Below are 18,485 nucleotides of genomic sequence, written 5' to 3'. Positions count from 1 at the left end.
TGACAACAAAAACATGACAATCCAAAACCTATGGGATGCAGCAAAAGCAGTTATAAGAGGTACGTTTATAGTAACACAGTAATCCTACCTCAAGAAACAAGAAAAATCTCAATCTAACCTTACACCTAAAGGAACTAGAGAAAGAAGGACAAACAAAACCCAAAGTAAGTAGAAGGAAGAAATCATAAACATCAGAGCAGAAACAAACGAAATAGAAACAAAACAATAGCAAAGATAAATGAAACTAAAAGCTGGTTCTTTGAGAAGATAAAATTGATAAAGCTTTAGCCAGACTCATCAAGAAAAAGAGGGAGAGGACTCAATAAAAATTAGAAATGAAAAAGGAGAAGTTACAACGGACACCGTAGAAATACAAAGCATCGTAAGAGACTACTACAAGCAACTCTATGCCAATAAAATAGACAACCTGGAAAAAATGGACAAATGCTTAGAACGGTATAACCTTCCAAGACTGAACCAGGAAGAAATAGAAAATATGAACAGACCAATCACAAGTAATGAAGTTGAAACTCTGATTAAAAATCCTCCAACAAACAGAAGTCCAGGACCAGATGGCTTCACAGGTGAATTCTATCAAAGATTTAGAAAAGAGCTAACACCCGTCTTCCAAAAAATTGCAAAGGAAGGAACACTCCCAAACTCATTCTATGAAGCTACCATCACCCTGATACCAAAACCAGACAAAGCTACTACAAAAAGAGAAAATTATAGACCAATATCACTGAGGAGTATAGATGCAAAAATCCTCAATAAATACTAGCAGACAGAGTCCAGCAATACATTAAAAGGATCATACACCATGATCAACTGGGATTTATCCCAGTGATGCAAGGATTCTTCAATATACACAAATCAATCAATGTGATACACCATATTAATATATTGAAGAATAAAAACCATATGATCATCTCAACAGATGCAGAAAAAGCTTCTGACAAAATTCAACACCCATTTATGATAACTATCCAAAAAGTGGGCATAGAGGGAACCTACCTCAACATAATAAAGGCCATATATGACAAACCCACAGCAAACATCATTCTCAATGGTGAAAAACTGAAACCATTTCCGCTAAGATCAGGAACAAGACAAGGTTGTCCACTCTCACCACTATTATTCAACATAGTTTTTGGAAGTTTTAGCCACAGCAATCAGAGAAAAAAAAGAAATAAAAGGAATCCAAGTCGGAAAAGAAGAAGTAAAACTGTCACTGCAGATGGTATGATACCATACATAGAGAATCCTAAAGATGCCAGTAGAATACTAGAGCTAATCAATGAATTTGGTAAAGTTGCAGGATACAAAATTAATGCACAGAAATCTCTTGCATTCCTATACACTAACAACGAAAGATCAGAAAGAGAAAGTAAGGGAACAATCCCATTCACCATTGCAACAAAAAGAATAAAATATCTAGGAATAAACCTACAAAGGAGGTAAAAGACCTGTATTCAGAAAACTAACACTGATGAAAGAAATCAAAGATGACACAAACAGGTGGAGAGATATACCACGTTCTCGGATTGGAAGAATCAATATTGTGAAAATGACTATACTACTCAAAGCAATCTACAGATTCAATGGATTCCCTATCAAATTACCAATGGCATTTTTTACAGAACTAGAACAAAAAATCTTAAAATTTGTATGGAGACACAAAAAACCCTGAATAGCTAAAGCAATCTTGAGGGGAAAAAACAGAGCTGGAGGAATCAGACTCCCTGACTTTGGGCTATACTACAAAGTTACAGTAATTAAGACCATATGGTACTGGCACAAAAACAGAAATATAGATCAATGGCACAGGATAGAAAGCCCAGAGATAAACCCACACACCTATGGTTACCTAATCTATGACAAAGGAGGCAAGGATATACAATGGAGAAAAAACAGCCTCTTCAATAAATGGTGAGGGGAAAACTGGACAGCTACATGTAAAAGAATGAAGTTAGAACACTCCCTAACACCATACACAAAAATAAACTCAAAATGGATTAAAGACCTAAATGTAAGACCGGACACTATAAAACTCTTAGAGGAAAACATAGGAAGAACACTCTTTGACATAAATCACAGCAAGATCTTTTTTGACCCACCTCCTAGAGTAATGGAAATAAAAACAAATAAACAAATGGGACCTAATGAAACTTAAAAGCTTTTGCACAGCAAAGGAAACTATAAACAAGAAAAGATAACCCTCAGAATGGGAGAAAATATTTGCAAAACGAATCAACGGACAAAGGATTAATCTCCAAAATGTATAAACAGCTCGTGCAGCTCAGTATTAAAAAAAATAGGGGCTTCCCTGGTGGCACAGTGGTTGAGAGTCTGCCTGCCGATTCAGGGGACATGGGTTCGTGCCCCGGTCCGGGAAGATCCCACATGCCGCGGAGCGGCTGGGCCCGTGAGCCATGGCCACTGAGCCTGCGCGTCTGGAGCCTGTGCTCCGCAACGGGAGAGGCCATGACAGTGAGTGGTCCGCGTACCACAAAAAAAACAATCAAAAAATGGGCAGAAGACCTAAATAGACATTTTTCCATAGAAGGTACACAGATTGCCAACAAACACATGAAAAGCTGCCCAACATCACTAATTATTAGAGAAACGCAAATCAAAACTACACTGAGGTATCACCTCACACCGGTTAGAATGGGCATCATCAGAAAATCTACAGACAACAGACAACAAATGCTGGAGAGCGTGTGGAGAAAAGGGAACCCTCTTGTACTGTTGGTGGGAATGTAAATTGATACAGCCACTATGGAGAACAGTATGGAGGGTCCTTAAACAACTAAAAATAGAATTACCATATGATCCAGCAATCCCACTGCTGGGCATATACCCAGAGAAAACCATAATTCAAAAAGACACATGCACCCCAATGTTCATTGCAGCACTATTTCCAATAGCCAGGTCATGGAAGCAACCTAAATGCCCATCGACAGACAAATGGATAAAGAAGATGTGGTACATATATACAATGGAATATTATTCAGACAAAAAGAAATGAAATTGGGTCATTTTTGGAGACGTGGATGGACCTAGAGACTGTCATACAGAGTGAAGTCAGAAAGAGAAAAGCAAATATTATATATTAACGCATATATGTGGAACCTAGAAAAATGGTACAGATGAACCAGTTTGCAGACCAGAAATAGAGAAACAGATGTAGAGCACAAATGTATGGACACCAAGGGGAGAAAGTGGCAGGGGGTGGTGGTGTGATGAATTGGGAGGTTGGGATTGACATGTATACACTGATATGTATATAATAGATAAGTAATAAGAACATGCTGTATAAAAAAATAAATGAGATGCCAAAAAAAGAGTGTCATTTATGACACTCTTTGCTCCTAAGTGCCGTTTTTCACTATAGGCAAGTTGAATAAAGTCAGAATCAGAGACATTACAGGAATTACTGAAGTTTTAATGTATCACTATAACTAGGATTATGTACTTTTTTTCTGGTGAGAAAGAGCGAGAGGAATCTTCACAAGACTCCTAGAAATATTTCTTCCCAGGAATTTTTTTTTCAAGTTATGAAGAAGCTCTGAATCCACAGTATAATCCTAATTAAGGGTTTGAAAACTAGTATAACAGTCAAGGTGACCTAGTATAACTAGGCCTCACCTGAGAATGTCCAAATAAGAAACAACCTGTAGATGAGTTATCTGTGATGGTAAAAGATGTTTCTTACTCCCTTCAGGTCCTCCTTCCGACCTCCAAAACACCAGCAGAAAAGACAGAAGATAACTTGGTCACTTCTTGCCTCTCCGCTTGTCCTTGTCTTTGCCTTTACCTTTACCTTTTGAATCCTTGCCATCATCTTTGTCCTTCTTGGGCATTCTGAAACCACCAATTTCCTTCCGCACCACAGTGCCTCGCCACCAGGCCTGGAGCTGGAAGAGGACAGGGAAGCGGGTACAATTTGTAGTATGCCTGACAAGCTGCATTCTTTCTACATAAGGGGATTGTTTCTTCATAAACTAACTTCTGTGAAGATGGTCTCTGAGACACAGAAGTGGCCAAGCATGCTATCCTTGAGCAGTGCTTGCCTGTTGTGCAGGACTCAGAGCTTAAGCCCTGGACTCTAAAGTTTTCAAGGAGTAAAACTAAAGAAAAGGGATCTGATTAGGCCTATCTTTCCTTTACACTTAGAAACCTGAGTCCCTTGTACTGCTGCTCTTTATGAACTTCCAAGTTCCCCAAATCTAACAACCATTTGATCCAAAAGCGATGCTAGTTACCTGGACCACAGGCAAAAGCAAGCACTCAGTCAAAAATGTGCAGATAATCTAGTGATTTCAGTAGGTTTCCTGGTGCATTTCAATCTCTAATGATTGATGAAAGGATCAAAACTCCCCTTCAAAAAGGATTTAGTTAGCTCCCTTGAATATCTTAGTCATTAGACACAACTGTTCTAAATACAGTCTGGTCTACTTTCAAATCAGATTAAGCTTCAAAGACTGGGAGCAAATCCACTAATGAAAAGAAAACAAAAATGGTCCTCAGCTACCTCTTACCGTTTTGCTCTAAATCGAGGAATCCTGACAAATAGAAAACACCAGAGAAGCTCAATAAATACTTGCTAACTACACATCTGACTCCTAATGGAAAGCTCAAGTTTGGGTTTAAATACCTGGTCCTGAATGTACTTCAAAGTTTACTGTCTTAATACACCCCCTAATATACATCCTAAACCACAGCTTGCACACTGTAGGGTCTCAGCAGATACTCCTCTTTCAGAGAGAAGAGCAATTGTCAAAACTACAGTTTTAGTCCAGCTGACGTTATTCTTGCTTGAAAATATTTCCCAGAATCTGACTTGCCAGTTTCATCATCACTAATATACACAAGTTCATATAAAACTCTCTCTCTTTTTTTCTGAACTGCTACTTAATCACCTTCACCTTTTTTGAAAACAGCTCTTGATCTGAACCTAGCAGATAGCCTGGACTGATTTATAAATAGGATTTTAAGAAGTAGTAGTATATTAAAAAGAATTCCTTTAAGAGCTGTTTTGGTTAGAACTAGTATTCATAAGTTTGACCTCTGGGCACAAGTTCTAGGTTTTGCTTCCACTGCTAACCACCTCTTCCTTCCTGGATTAAAAATTGGGGGCATGTCCTTTTCTCTTAACTGTCTCCCTGCACCACGGGCCGTGTGTTGGCAAAGCCCAATTTTTAGGCCATGCTTCCTCACAGATTCCCTGTTCCACGTGTGATAATAAACGAGAGATGCTCTGCATTCCTCAGTGTTTGGCCAGCTACAGAATTGAAAAAGCCCCAAGATGCCAATTACCAAGGTGCCAGTTTTCTACCTTTATGCTGCTCTCTAATTCCAAGTGATCCTGTTCTATCTTCTTCCGGGTCTTCTCCTTTTCTATACGATCTTCAATGATGACTTGTTCATATTCCCTTATCTGCAAAAGTAGACATCAATCATATGTTACAGAATTTGCTCACTAAGCTGTGGTCCAGCCAGCCCAGGTTTTTTGTGTTCTTTTTTTTTTTTCTGCACCACATGACTTGTGAGATCTCAGTTTCCCAACCAGGGATTGAACCCCAGCCATGGCAGTGAAAGCCTGGAATTCTAACCACTAGACCACCAGGGAACTCCCCAGCCCTGCATTTTTAATATAAAACTTTAAAATGAACCATGCCAGAACTTCCCTGGTGGCACAATTGTTAAGAATCCACCTGCCAATGCAGAGGACACAGGTTCAAGCCCTGGTCAGGGAAGATCCCACATGCTGCGGAGCAACTAAGCCCGTGCGCCGCAACTACTGAGCCTGCGCTCTACAGCCCATGAGCCACAACTACTGAAGTCCGCACGTCACAACTACTGAAGCCCACGCGCCTAGAGTCCGTGCTCTGCAACAAGAGAAGCCACCGCAATGAGAAACCCACGCACCACAATGAAGAGTGGCCCCTGCTCGCCGCAACTAGAGAAAGCCCACACGCAGCAATGAAGACCAATGCAACAAATAATTAATTAATTTTAAAAATTGCCCTCTTCTTTAAAAAAAAAATGAAATACTAACTTGATGTGTGGCTAATGACATCAAAATAATTAATTTTAAAAAACTAATAGAATGTATACCTACAAATAGCAGCCATCTTTTAAAAGAGAAATTTGAGAAGTTCTACATCTATTCAATGATGAAACCATAATCAGAAGCTTTTTATAAATCATCATTTATAAATTATCTTCAGAGGTCATAAAGTAGAAATAAAAACAGTATCTAGCTCAAGGAGTTTGGGGAGGGTTAAGTAAGTTAGTTATACATGTAAAATACTAGAAAAGTGCCCGGGACAGATTAAGCAATATAAAGTGTCGGCTGCTGCTATTATTGTCCCCATCAACGAGGACGTCATCATCATCATCAAGAAAGAATCCTAGTGGTTTACAGGCATACCACGTTGTGACCAAAAAGAGTATCCCCCAGCTACTGTTGCTTAGCTACCACCCACTCCTCAGTGCTCTGCCTTACAGTATTAAGCCTCTGCTTCCTTACCGTCTTTGCAAGTTCTTGAAGGTGTGCTAAGTCACTGGCCTTAGCAGCTTTGAGAGCATTTAGTTCATTCTGTTTCATTTCTGTGTCCTTATCAAATTTCTCCATCCAGAACTCTAGCTTCTCCTCAAGTTTCTACTTGGAAAAAAACATTAAAATATGACTCTACCAGACACAAAACAGTATATACTGTATGAAGTCATTTATATAAGGTAGAAGTACAAGCACAACTTTTCTATAGTGATAGAAGTCAGAATAATGGTTACTTTTGGGGGGAGGGTTAGTTTATTGATTGGGAATGGGGCAGGAGGGAGACTTCTGGGATGCTGTAAATGTGCTCTATGTCTCTATCTGGATGGTGGTTACAGGGGTGCTTAGCCATATTCATCAAACTATATACTTAATATTTTTGTACTTTGTGTGTGTTATTATCAATTTTAAAACAGGTGGGGGGGACTTTCCTGGTGGTCCAGTGGGTAAGACCCTACACTCCCAATGCAGGGGGCCTGGGTTTGATCCCTGGTCAAGGAACTAGATCCCGCATGCATGCCGCAACTAAGAGTTTGCATGCTGCAACTAAGAGTCCACGTGCTGCAACTAAGAAGTCCACATGCCACAACTAAAGATCCCACATGCTGCAACCAAGCTCCCGCATGCCACAAAATAAATAAATATTTAAATATTTTTTTAAATAAAATGGGGGAAAAGGGCCTTCCACGTGTCTGGATAAGAGAAGTTGCAGTGAAGAGGAAAGGAATAAAGGGTAGGTAGAAATTCTGAAAGGTAGGAATGGCATCAGTCATCTCTTTGATTGCCAAGACTAAATAATAGTCGAGAAGTGTACAATGTTTTCAAAATTCTAAAAGACAATAAATGTGAATCTAAGATTCTATTCCTAGCCAGCCTCACATTTAAATGTGAGGGGAAGAAAGAAATATACCTGGTCTTTCTGAAAGAGTTACTCAAGGATATACTTTATTTTTTTAATATATTTATTTAAATAATTTATTTGGTTGCTCCAGGTCTTAGTTGCGGCTTGCGGGCTCTTTAGTTGAGGCTTGCCACCTGCTTAGTTGCAGCTCACTGGCTCCTTAGTTGTGGCATGTGAACTCTTAGTTGCGGCATGCATGTGGGATCTAGTTCCCTGACCAGGGATCAGACCTGGGCCCCCTGCATTGGGAGCAAGGAGTCTTATCCACTGCACCACCAGGGAAGTCCCTCAAGGATATACTTTAGCAAAATAAAATGAAAGAGATATGAATAAGAAATAGTAAAATGTATATTTAAGCTATATGTCATAAATTTTTAGTAATAAATCATAATCTGGAACTAAATCCCAAATTAGGCAGTATAGTCTAGTGGAAAAAGCACAGGCTCTGAAGGCAGATTGCCTAGGCTCAACTCCCAACTTTGGCACTCAAACAAGTTTACTCAACTCTCCAAAGCCTCAGTTCTATCAACTGTAAAATAGAAATATATAGTGAATGATTTCAACATGGGATGTAGGAGAGGAAGAGAAGAGGTAAGTAAAAGCTTTGCCTTAATAAAGGCAAGTAGATAGAGATATTGATTAGATTTAATAGAAAGAACAAAGCTAAATGTTTAAGGGTTACCACTGCAAGAAAAGAATGTATGACAAACTCCTGAAGCATGTACCTCAAGAATGAGACATCAAGAGGAGCCTTTAGATGGTATGTAAACATGATATTTTAAAAAATCAATCACAATCCATGATTCTGATTAACTTAGAGCCTGTCCGTTTGCTGCAATCATGTCTTTAACATCTTTCTAAATCTTAACACTTTCGTTTTCTTTTAATCAAAAAAAAGAGAACAGGCTCCAGGCAGGCAAGATGAGCTGGCTGAAATGTAATAACATCATCTGATATTTCTTGCACTTCTATTTACATTAATTTCTATTTACAGCAAATGATACTGGCTTTCCTTTTATAGCAATAATATTATCTTAACTGAAAATAAATTGATATAGTTGTTTAGGTGAATAACTAACTAGAAAATAGTAGTAATGCAGGTGGTATGCAGATATTACAAAACCAGGAAAGCGGTATGCAAATAGTTGAAGTTTGCACTAGAAAGCTGGAAATCAAGAAATAAAAATTCGATCAATTCCACTATTGGATGAGAATCTGCCTTCCAATGTAGGGGACACGGGTTCGATCCCTGGTTGGGGGACTAAGATCCCACATGCTGTGGGGCAAATAAACCTGCGCACCACAACTACTGAGCCCTCGTACTCTGTAGCCCACGTGCCACAACTAGAGAAGCCCTCACGACACAACAAAGAAGAACCCACGTGCCACAACAAAGACCCAGCACAGCCAAAAAAATAATAAATAAATATCAAGTATAAACAAATGAAAAATCCCAATAAAATTAACTGGAGTAAATTCCCCTATCAAAAAAAACCTCTCAGATTTTTTTGATCCAACTATGAGCTATTTTTAAAAACCACAGTTAATATAATCAAAGCAAAAAGAAAGCAGGTTTGGCAATTAATATCTCGCAAAACAGAACTCAAGCCAAGAATAATTAAATGAGACAAAAAGGGATATTTTAAACTGATAAAAGGCAAGCTTTATTAAGAAGATATTACAGTTATAAACTTTTATATTCTAATAACATATTTTTGGAATATATAAAGCAAAAAATTAGAAATGTAAGAAATTGACAGATCCACAATCATCTTAGGAGACTATCACACCTCTCTGAAATTAATAGCTCAGGTAGACCAAAATAAATAACAATATGAAGAATTTGACAGCTAGACTAATAGACAATTCCACAACTTTGTACCTAACAGAGAAAACATTCTTTTAAAATACCCATGAAATAGTCATATAATGTGAGCATATATGAAGCCCAAGTAAGAGCTCTACAAATTCCAATAAGCATAACTCTTATATTTCACATTCCTAGACCATAATGGAAGACAGTAAGAGTATAAAGGTCAAAGCATTGCTGTGAGCAATAGAAAGACAGCCTACACTCTTTCCTCTCCAACCTTAACTACTTGGACAATTAAAAAAACACCCTATTAATAAGGGGAGGGGGAAGGGTAAGCTGGGACAAAGTGAGAGAGTGGCATGGACATATATACACTACCTACCAAACGTAAAATAGATAGCTAGTGGGAAGCAGCCGCATAGCACAGGGAGATCAGCTCGGTGCTTTGTGACCACCTAGAGGGGTGGGATAGGGAGGGTGGGAGGGAGGGAGACGCAAGAGGGAAGAGATATGGGGACATATGTATATGTATAACTGATTCACTTTGTTACAAAGCAGAAAGTAACACACCATTGTAAAGCAATTATACTCCAATAAAGACGTTAAAAAAAAACCCTATTAAATAACTAGGGTTAAAAAGGAAATAACAAATAATAATAACAACAACAAAAGGAAATAACAAATTGTAAACTAAAAATTATGATGCCTACAATTTACTTTTAAAGGCCCAGAAAAGGTAAGATGGATTAATGGAGGAAGGATGTATAGACGTGATAAAGCAAGAATAATAAAATGTGAATGGTAGAATCATAACTAGAAGATGGGCTTTAGGGCATTCACTGTAAAATTCTTTCAACTTTGTGTATATTTGGAAACACTCATAATAAAATGTTGGGGAAAAATAAATAAATTTCAAATTATTTGGAAAGGAATGACAATGTAAGCATTATTTATTAAAACTTCAGACTGTACTCAGAAAAGTGTTGGTTTATATGCATTTACAAGAAAATAAGGGACTTCCCTGGTGGCTCAGTGGTTAAGAATCTGCCTGCCAAATGCAGGGGACATGGGTTCAATCTCTGGTCCAGGAAGATCCCATATGCCGTGGAGCAACTAAGCCCGCAAGCCACAACTACTGAGCCCGCGTGCTGCAACTACTGAAGCCCATGCACCGACAGTCCGTGCTCCAAAACAAGAGAAGTCACTGCAATGAGACGCCCACGCACCAAAATGAAGAGTAGCCCCGCTCACTGCAACTACAGAAAGCCCGTGTGCAGCAACAAAGACCCAACGCAGGCAAAAATTTTTTAAAAAGAAAATAATAAAATTTGAAAATAAATGAATTGAGTACTTAAGAAACTAGACAAAGATTAGCAATATAAGCTCAAAGAAAATAATTATACATAATTATAGTAACTATATAATTAAATAATTATAAATAATACATGAACATAATTACTCAAAATTAAAGCAAAAACTAATGTGACAGGGAACAAAACAGATTTGCTCAATAAAACCAAAAGATGGATTTTATGAAGACCAATAAAATGGTCAAACCTTTGACAAAGCTCAGCAAGAAAATGGGAGAAAAGACACAAATTTTTTAAAGTAAAGGATGGAAAAGATAACTTCAGAAATAATAGAAAAATTTAAACTGTAAGAGACTATAGATCACGTTTATACTAATAAATTTGAAATGAATGTTTTAATGAAATGGATTATTTTCTAGGAAGATATGTTACCAAAAATCACTCAAAAAGAGTTTTTTTTTAAGTAAAGACATCAGTAATCATTTTAAAAAATGGAAAAGGGAGCCAAATATCTCCTTTAAAATGATACCCAGCAAGACTGTTTATGACTGAATTTACCAGTTTCAAGGAACAAATAGTAATCTATTTTGTTCTATTTTTATTTTGTAGGTTTCAGAGTATAAAAAGATGAAAAGCTTCCCAATTCAAACTGCCAAGCTAGCATAACTGATCACAATACAACAAAGAAGCACCAAAAAATGAATCTATAGGTTAATCTCATTTATAGAATATATAAATACAAAATAAAAATCTACAATTCTAACTGTCTAGTAAAAGAATAATAAATTATGAACAAGTAGGATTTATCCCCCAAATTTAAGATGAGTCAACATCAACAAATCTATTAATGTGTTTTAAGTTATTAACATATTAAAAGAGAAAAAGATCATCTCATCTCAATGGATTAAAAAAAATCCATCTCATAAATCTGAATGCTCATTCCCGATTAAGAAGAAAAAAAAAACTTAATATATAACTAAAAGGAAACTTTATTAACTTGATAAGGTTTACCTCCCATAAACCTACAGTGCAAACGTCATACGATCCCCATTTGTGCCAATTATCAAATCACCATCCTCTCAGCTCCAAATCAGCCTTCACTGACCCCACTTTGTGAAACTTGGTGCTTGCAGTAAACATTTGTTTTGCAAGCTTGCAAAATGTGAAGCTTTGTCAGTAGAGGGCGCCAGAGGGATATGACAGAAGAGCTTCTCTCCTTGGTTCCAGTGTGCTTCCTCTTTTGTTTCAGGGGCACAGCTCACTGTGGCATGGGTGTGGGACATTCAGTGGCACTTGTTCACCAAGTTTTGCTGACACAGCAGAAGGATTCTTGCTTGCCAAACACAGTCCACAGTTCCCTGCTTGCCAGCTTTACCCTACTAGCTGTAAACCAGCTCTGACCCAGGGCAACAAAGCAAACATCCTTCCTTGCATACTGTCCTTTAGCCCTAGAGTTCTCTTTTATCCCTCCTTTGTAGCCAATTCCTCTGGGTCTGTGAATTTACTTAGTCTGGAAACTGGATGAGAGGTCTTGACTCTTCATTGTGGTGACTCAAATCAGGTTTTTGGCAACTAGACTTGGACCTTTTTCTGTTATATAGATCAAGTAATGCTTTATCAGGCTGCCCATCAATTTTGTTCCTAGAGATACCACAATTAATTAGTCATTGCCAAACAACCCTGTGGGCAAAGGCTTTCTGATTACCAGTACCTCTCTGCTGCGCTCCATGGCAATCGTGTCCACCTTCGCTTTGGTAGTCAGGTGCTGCCACATGTCCTCTGGCACTCCATGAGCCCATCATCCCCACCAGGTGTTCCCATTCTAAGTTGCAGGGTCCTATTCTTTACCAAGGAACCCTAACTTGCACACGAGAAACTTGGCATGACTATGAATTCATGTGTAATACTGACTGAAACATCATTAAAACCAAGAATAGAAAAACGGGGCCACATTATTATTACTACTACTACAAAACACTACACTTGCCACTCTATCTGTACAATAAGCCACAAAATGGAAATAGACATATAAATAATGAAAGGGAAAATATAAAATTGTTATTATCTACAGTCAATAAGATTTTCTACCTAGAATATCCAAATGAATCAACTGAAAAACCATTAAAACTAATATGAGAGGACATAAGGAATCTAGAACAATATTACAAAAATGAATAGAATTTCCATATACCATGCACTTAGAGACATGTCCACTGACAGAAGGATGGTTACCTAAATTTTGGTATAACCCCCTCATGGCATGTTATATAGCAATTGTACTGCCTTAGAAAACATTAAAGACAGGGACTTCCCTGGTGGTACAGTGGTTAAGAATCTGCCTGCCGGGCTTCCCTGGTGGCACAGTGGTTGGGGGTCCGCCTGCGGATGCAGGGGACTCTGGTTCGTGCCCCGGTCTGGGAGGATCCCGCATGCCGCGGAGCGGCTGGGCCCGTGGGCCATGGCCTCTGGGCCTGCATGTCCGGAACCTGTGCTCCGCGGCAGGAGAGGCCACAGCAGTGAGAGGCCCGCGTACCGCAAAAAAAAAAAAAGAATCTGCCTGCCAATGCAAGGGACACAGGTTCAAGCCCTGGCCGGGGAAGATCCCACATGCCGCAGAGCAACTAAGCCCATGCGCCACAACCTAAGCCTGATCTCTAGAGCCTGCGAGCCACAACTACTGAGCCCACATGCCACAACTACTGAAGCCCACATGCCTAGAGCTTGTGCTCCACAACAAGAGAAGCCACCGCAATGAGAAGCCCGTGCACCGCAACGAAGAGTAGCCCCCGCTCGCCATAACTAGAGAAAGCCCATGCACAGCAATGAAGACCCAACACAGCCAAAAATAAATCTATTTTTTTAAAAAAGAAAACATTAAAGACAAAGTAAATTCTTTTAAAAAACCGAGTCTGGAAAAACATATATAGTATGATCCCATTTATGTCAAAAACAAATATAAATAAATACTAAAAACAAGTATTTAGGTACATACACAAATATGTACATGAAAGGAAAAGAATATGGAAGAAATCTTTGGAAAGGGAAGTGATTAAGAAAGCTTTCGCTTTTTGAAAATCTATGTATTTCTGTACTGTTTCCAATTTTTCGTTAAAAAGTATTTGTGTATCATTTGTGTTATTAGGCCGAAGATGTGAGGAACACTAACTTCATGCATCCAACATCCATTTATCCACCCACTCATCTGATCGTCATCAAATACCTGCTATACTTCTAACATTTGAAACAGGTAACATGATACATAATCCTGAAATTACAGGGGTACAGGTTCTAATAGCCTACTGATATATTTTTCAGTAAAGGCCTGTGAGATAGCATCTAGAAATTATTTTCTTTAACCACAGATTTAGAATTATTTGCTGAAAATTCATCCAGTTTCTCAAAGGCAGGCTATATCATAAGTAAGCTGGAGATTTTTTCCTTATTCATCCAACAGGGATATTTTGAAAGGTTCCATTCAGCTTGGTTTGTTATTAGTATTGGAAATACTAATTAAAACCATTCAGTCATATATAATTCAGGCAAGAAGAAATGAAATAAGTAAATAAATATATGGAAAAATGGTCAATTCTATTAGTAAGCAAAAAATGCAAAATAAGACAATTCATTAAATTAGTAGACTTTTAAAAATATCTAAAACATTGCAGTACACTGTGGGACAGGACCAAAGATGGATGGAGTGATAGAATTGAGGAATGTTAAGCCCTCTGTCATAAAGCAGACCAGTGCCTTTGTAGAAGGAGTGAAAATGCGCACTTATAAGCCCCTAATGGATCGTCCTAAATGCCAAGGATTAGAATCCCGGATCCAGCATTTTGTATGTAGGGGATGCACGGAGCACCCACATTTATTCCCTGAGGAAGAAACAAAAGCCAAAAGGGACTGTAATGACACACTAGAGGAATAAAATACTATTTTGGAGAAACCAACAAAGACAGTTTGTGTTGATACAGAAATTAAAAGCATCATTTAACCACAGAAAACTCACCAAGATCTAGGAGGCAACAAAAGACTATTAGGCTAAAGAAGTTCTTGCTTGAATAAGAAAGAATTTAAACATTCTTTCATTCCTGTCCAAAAGAATTAGAGATGGAAGAAGCAAAAAGCAATTTTAAAATGGACATATATTTACATACACCTGGAAAACTGTGCCTTGTGTTCAAATTCATTAAAGCCAGATCCTGCAAGTAAAAAAAAAAAAAAAAAAAAAATCGAAAACGGCTAGTTCTATTGAGGATACCTTGAAATTAGTGCTTGCATAAATTGCTGATGTCAGTGTAAAACAGAAAGTACTACTAGCACTATTTATCAAAAGTCACAAAATAACAGACTCTCTGAATTAATAATCTCATGCTTGAGATTTACTTTTAGTAAGTAATTGCAATGAATAAAACAGTTATTTGGGCAAAGCTTTCATTACTGAATTATTTATAATAATGAAACTTTGGAAATAATCTAAATATCCAAAACAAAAGAGTAACAAATTATGGAATAACCATTCAATGGAACATTATAAAACCACTTAAAATTATTTTATGAAGAGACTGCAATAAAATGGAAAAATGAGTAAAAAACCAACTGGCAAATTTTTTAAAATTAATTAATTTATTTTTGGCTGTGTTGGGTCTTCATTGCTACATGCAGGCTTTCTCTCGTTGTGGTGAGCGGGGGCTACTCTTCATTGCGGTGCACAGGCTTCTCATTTCAGTGGCTTCTCTTGTTGCGGAGCATGGGCTCTAGGCGTGCGGGTTTCAGTAGTTGTGGCATGTGGGTTCAGTAGTTGTGGCGCATGGGCTTAGTTGCTCCATGGCACGTAGGATCTTCCCAGACCAGGGCTTGAACCCGTGTCCCCTGCATTGGCAGGCGGACTCTTAACCACTGCGCCACCAGGGAAGTCCCCAATTGGCAATTTTTAAAAAATCTTCCCTCAACTAAGAATATGCTATTTTTATAATTTTAAGAAATCAGGAAATTTTAGTTTTAAATTATGACTATGAAGCAATATAGGAATAAGAAAAGTTTCTTATATAGTGCCAAATGATAAAGGTAGAAGACAAAATTTTACCTGTACTCAAATTACAGCTTTATAAAATATTTATCCAGATGGATAACTTTTAAAGAAAAGTGGGCTATACAGCTCATTTATTAGGCTGGTAGAATCATGGTTGATTTTTCGTTCCTTAAATTTTTTTTGCTGTCCTTGGTATTTTATAAGCAGGACACAAACATGTCAGAGGATAAGAAAGTTTTGGGGACCCACCTGCTGCTCCTTTCTAAGGAATATTTCAATCTCTGCATGAATCCGGTTCTCTTCTTCAGTTTTCAGCCTTAGTTTCTGTGAGAACAACAAGCCAAAGTCAGGAATTCTTCCCAATGGGGCTGAAAGTGAGTTCTCAAGATCAGGGGTGTAGCTGTGACAGTAGTACAGGTCTTCTCTACCAGCTGGGATCCTAAGATTCCGAGATATTGCTCCAGAGGAGCAATTCCGTTCCCTTCAACTCAATTCATGTTCACAACATGGCTGAGCCATGTCTGGCACTGTGCTAGACACAGGCAGCTGCCCAGAGCAAAAGGGCCATAATCCTGTGGCCTGGAAACTGGTATCCATTTAAGGAGAGAAACAATGCTTCAAGGGCACAAGCTTCTCAGGCCTACAGAAGGAAATTCCAGAGTGCAAGAAAAAAGTTTGTTGTCATAGTATGAAGCCACACTTGGGAAGTAAGCTTTCAAATAAGTCAGAGAAAGGAGTCGCCTCCTGCACACAGGTGATACGCTCTACTGATGTTTGCTCCTTCTCGCCAACCACTTGTTCTTTTAGCCATTTAGTCTTCCTCCTCTAATGAGGGTCTACCCTTGTTTCTTTCTCCTGACATTTTTCACTGTGACTTCTCATTTCTGTAAATGTAGGTTTGCATGAAGTTCAGCCCTCTAGATTTTGTATTTCTTAATGGAGGGATGAAAGATACTGGTTGAGTGAGAAAAGTAGCAGCAAAAACCTGCAGTTACTGAACATCTTGTTTTGCCCTCTCCCTATAATTACCAGGAGAAATGGCAAGTGGTTTTATAAAGTAAGGATAAAGTGACCAAGAGAAGAAAGTACAACCAATTTTCAAAGTCATTACAAAAAACCAGGAGAGGTAAGCTACAGCCCATCAGAATCTCTGCCTGCAAAAAAGCAAGTCCTCATTCTTTTTTTGTTTTTAACCTCAAATGTTAGGGTTGCTGGAGAGAGAGAGCAAAGATTGGGAAAGTCTCCCTCACTCTCCTCCTTTGTCAGCTGAGGCAAATCAGGAGCGACAGCTTGACTGCCAGCTACCTGATTCATTCCTAATTAACAGTGATTACCTCAATCTCTTCCAGCAAGAGCTCCTCTGTTTTGCTACATTTCTTCTGGGTCTGGGAAATCTGCAGCTCAGCGTTTCTCTTCATATAGCGATTCTCCATGTTGGTTTTTGCCTTCATCTCTTGCAACTGGTCCTTGAGGTGAGCAATATATTCATGCCGACTCTGTAAATGTAAGACCAGGTTTCTAAATTAAAATACATTCTACCTCCATTCAGCTCAGTGGCTTAAGCTTACCTTTTGTTCTTTTTTTTTATATATATATAATTTAAGATTATTGTATTTCCTTACAAGAGGAATGTTTTAACAAATTTTACAGGTGTCAATCAACCCTTGTTCAAATTGGGCACACATCAAATCTAGCATTATGGGAGTTTTGCGGACTCTCAACCACTGCGCCACCAGGGAAGCCCATGGGAGTTTTATTTGGAAGTGAACTTTTAACTATCAATACAAATGTCAAGATACTACACAAAACATCCACAGAAACTTTTTTCATCTTTTTTTGAATGTTCACAAACATTTCCTACATAATCCAACATACAACAGAGAAATGGTACATTCTTTCTTTCAATTTGCATACAATGGAAAAACAAGAATATATATTTTTTTACAAAGTTTAACTAGTAGACACTACCAAGCTGACAGTTTAAGTCTATAAGTGAGAAATTATCTAATAAAAAATAATCAGAATTTATTTAGCATCAGTCACTTATATAACCAAGTATTATTCTGATTAATAAAACTTGCCACCATTAGGCTTCTGGTATATACTTATACCAACTACTCCATCTGTTGTATTGCTTCCCACCTTGGTTCTTCACAACTACAAACAGAAAATCGTTGCAAAGTAGGGGCAAGCATTTGCAAAAACAAAGAAAAATCTCCAGCTTATTAGAAGCATGAATGTGTGGTGGAATTTCCTCCCAAGCAATGGACTTTCAAATCACTTAAGAAATCACCAGAACTGAATGTGTCAAGATATTTGCCTAAGTCCAAGAAGAGATGCATTTATTTATATCCAAAAGAGGAGTGAAAATTAAACTTAGTGTTTAGTTTGGGGGCAGGTTGGGGGAATTCAGCCATTTAAAAAATGACCATCTTAAAAAAAAATGACCACCGGGCTTCCCTGGTGGCGCAGTGGTTGAGAGTCTGCCTGCCGATGCAGGGGACGCGGGTTCGTGCCCCAGTCCGGGAAGATCCCACATGCCGCGGAGCGGCTAGGCCCGTGAGCTATGGCAACTGAGCCTGCGCCTCCGGAGCCTCTGCTCCGCAACGGGAGCGGCCACAACAGTGAGGGGCCTGCGTACCGCAAAAAAAAAAAAAAAAAGTCACTCACTCTGCTGCTGTTTCAAAATTTCAATGTTCGTTTTTGCACACCCTCCCCCAACCCCCAAGCCTGTTTGTAAGGAACTAAAACATTACATCTGGTGAACAGCAAAGATTTCACTACACCTCAAATGCAGAACACCTATGAAGCAGAGGAATGTTGGCTTTTTAAACAGTAGCAGATAAAAAAAAAAAAAAAAAAAAAAA

General features: G+C 38.4%; 1 protein-coding gene across 1 annotated transcript in view; it reads right to left on the bottom strand.

Annotated features, from left to right (window-relative positions):
- Positions 1-3,427: 3,427 nt before the first annotated feature.
- Positions 3,428-18,485, bottom strand: part of DRC9 (dynein regulatory complex subunit 9) — a 41,663-nt gene continuing 26,605 nt past the window's right edge. The window contains exons 7-11 of the mRNA XM_024754769.1: positions 16,953-17,114; positions 15,868-15,942; positions 6,539-6,670; positions 5,342-5,443; positions 3,428-3,920 (exon numbers count right to left, since the gene is read on the bottom strand). Of these exons, the coding sequence (XP_024610537.1) occupies positions 3,780-3,920; positions 5,342-5,443; positions 6,539-6,670; positions 15,868-15,942; positions 16,953-17,114 (612 nt within the window). The 3' untranslated portion in view covers positions 3,428-3,779. The remainder of the gene's footprint in view (positions 3,921-5,341; positions 5,444-6,538; positions 6,671-15,867; positions 15,943-16,952; positions 17,115-18,485) is intronic.

This window comes from Neophocaena asiaeorientalis, unplaced genomic scaffold, assembly GCF_003031525.2.
Source record: "Neophocaena asiaeorientalis asiaeorientalis breed wild unplaced genomic scaffold, Neophocaena_asiaeorientalis_V1.1 scaffold423, whole genome shotgun sequence".
Lineage (NCBI taxonomy): Eukaryota > Metazoa > Chordata > Mammalia > Artiodactyla > Phocoenidae > Neophocaena > Neophocaena asiaeorientalis.
Note: the sequence above shows the minus strand (reverse complement) of the source record. Positions and strands in the feature narration are given on the sequence as shown.